General features: G+C 51.8%; 1 protein-coding gene across 1 annotated transcript; it reads left to right on the top strand.

Annotated features, from left to right (window-relative positions):
- Positions 1–875: 875 nt before the first annotated feature.
- On the top strand, positions 876–2463 carry LOC140235179 (muscarinic acetylcholine receptor M5-like). Its single transcript, XM_072315215.1, has one exon. The coding sequence runs from the start codon at positions 1009–1011 to the stop codon at positions 2461–2463; it is 1455 nt and encodes a 484-aa protein (XP_072171316.1). The 5' UTR covers positions 876–1008.
- The last annotated feature ends 232 nt before the right edge of the window (positions 2464–2695 follow it).

The following is a 2695-nucleotide window of genomic DNA, read 5'->3' as shown; positions in this document are numbered from 1 at the left end:
CCGCATGAAGCCAGATGGGCGGTGGACTGAACGAACTTGTCATGGAATATAAGGAGAAGCGGTAAATGAAATATTCATGGTCGTGTTGGTGGCCAGGGCTAGCCGGCCGTTGCCGATCAATATGTAAGCGAGGAACTCTTAGCGGACACAAGGGCTATGGCAGGCGAATGGCTGGGCTTGCTTGAGTGGCCTCAAGTGCAACGACTACATTCTTTCTTCCAAACATATTTTGTCATCTTCTTTTTCTCCTTGCATGTCTTCCATCGTTCGCTCAACCTTGCCCTCAGTCAGTGTGGATTGGAGGGTCCGATCCAACCGTATTTGAGAGGTTCCCCACCCCCTTTTTGGACGCTGGCGAGGGTGGGGATGGGAGAGGGTTGAGACTGGACGAAGGACTGATGATTATAGCGCACCGAACGTGACCGCCGCACGATCATGTTGAAGTACAGCGAACTGGAAACCCTGCAACGAGCGGTGCATTATTACAGTCGGACGTGTCTCCGGCCGACATGCTCGACTGGTGTGTCGCGCCAAAATTGATCAAATGGCTTTCACCGACAAACGCGTCAAAACGTCAATCAATGCCTATGTCCTCACCCCGACCCCGCTGTATGTGTGTCACGAAATGTCTTGCCCTCTTCTGGTATGATGTCTTATATTAGCCTTCTTACTCAATGATTTGCAATGTCACCGCGACCTCACAGAATCTAGATGACATAGTTAACCTTTCAAACATTGCCACGATCGTATACTGTATGATCTTCTTTAATTCAGAGAGTTTTTAGCTAACAATCATATCCTTTTGCTTTTATAATTTCTACAGGTTGCATCCGAGAGGAGAATCTCCAGACATTACCACCTGCAAATAGGGAGGACAAGGGAGGGGTGTACCGTGGCCTGGATCCGAAGCTATGACTGCCTTAGGGGCCTTCTCAACTTTGGTCAGCCTCGCAAGCCACCCCTGTTTTGAGTCCCAAGCGTGAGATCCTGTTCAGCAAGTGGCCAAGCATGAATGACACGACCGGGACGCAGCACCCCAATGGGACGCAGCACTTCAGTGGATCAGCGGTGCCGTTCAGTCTTGGGACCCTCATCCTCATCTCCATCGGAGCCAGCTTCGCCAGCTTCCTCACCGTGGCCGGAAATCTGCTCGTTATCATAGCCTTCGCTCGCGAGAGACGGCTGCGATGCCTAAGCAACTATTTTGTCATCAGCATGGCCGTGGCAGACCTCTTGGTAGGGATCTTTTCAATGCCGCTCTACACCACGTATCTCCTACTTGGAGAGTGGCCGTTAGGGAGTCATGTTTGTGACGTATGGCTCTCTCTTGATTACGTCTGCTGCGCGGCTTCAGTTCTTGGCATCTTCCTGATCAGCGTCGACCGCTACCGCTCGTTGTCTGCTCCGATGACGTACCGTCATCAAATGACCCGCCCGCGCGCTATGGTGCTCATTCTGGCCTCCTGGATCATTTCGCTGCTCCTCTTTGGGGTTCCGATTATTGGCTGGCAATATTTCGAGGGAAACCGAACCGTCGCAGATAACCAATGCGAGGTACAATTTATAAAGAATCCGTATTTTACAGCGGGTTCGATCATCATCGTTTATTGGATGCCACTCTTTGTCATCCTTGTACTATACACGCGGATTTATTTATTGACGCGGAAACTGACGCGCCGTCAAGCCCGCATCATAGGGAGACTCAGCTTGCGAGCGAAGAAGAAGCGGAAGAGTCGGACGGAGACTACGGCAACTATGACGGAGGTGTTCCCATCGCGAGCGGAAAACGGAACACACCGGGTGTCCGCCCAGACAGACTCTGACAATACGCCGCAGGACGCTGGTCCCTATCTACCGGACACCGCATCCTCAGAGATGGGTAAGGAGTATGACACCCTTAGCCCACTGCCGCGACGGTCCCAGTCGGCAGACGAAAGCGACGATTTCGACGTGAACAGTAATGGCGGTGATAAGACACCCGATCACTACAACAAAAGGACTAATTGGGCGACGTCTATGCGCCATGACAACCATTCCGTTTACTCCGATTGTGACGCAGAGACACATCCAATGAAGCGACCAAATAGCTGCACATCGCTCTCACAAGACCGCAAAGGACTGAAATCTACCATGAGCAATTTTAAGCACAAGGACCACAATCTAGGGAAAGCACTCTCATCCGTTCTCGTGAATCTCCGCGAAGCGAAAGCTGTGAGAACACTCAGTACGATCCTAGGCTTCTTCATCCTGTGCTGGACACCGTACAGCATCCTGGTCATTGTCAAGAGTTTCTGCGAAGACTGCGTGAACGACAGTTTGTACAGCTTCAGCTACTGGCTGTGTTATATCAACAGTACTTGCAACCCCTGCTGCTACGCATTTGCCAATCGCGACTTTAAAGTGGCATTCAAAAAGATTCTGACGTGCGGGAAGCGCCGATATGAATGGAAGGATGTCTTCTGAAGGAAGGAACCGCAACGTTAGTTCTATGTTATCTCCCCTCTCCCTCTTCCTCGCAAACGCTGCCGTAGACAACCTAGTTGTTGGAAGCGCTTGTTGGTTTCCAAGGGCGCCCCCCCCCCAACCCTGCTGTCGGGAAGTGGGCGGGGCAATCAGTGAGCTGTTGGGCTTGATGCCCAGGATTGAAGGCGTGAGAAGTCAGTGTTGATCCCACGTCGCTTGGGAGCGGATCACG

The sequence above is a fragment of the Diadema setosum genome, chromosome 11, assembly GCF_964275005.1.
Source record: "Diadema setosum chromosome 11, eeDiaSeto1, whole genome shotgun sequence".
NCBI classification, from domain to species: domain Eukaryota; kingdom Metazoa; phylum Echinodermata; class Echinoidea; order Diadematoida; family Diadematidae; genus Diadema; species Diadema setosum.
Note: the sequence above shows the minus strand (reverse complement) of the source record. Positions and strands in the feature narration are given on the sequence as shown.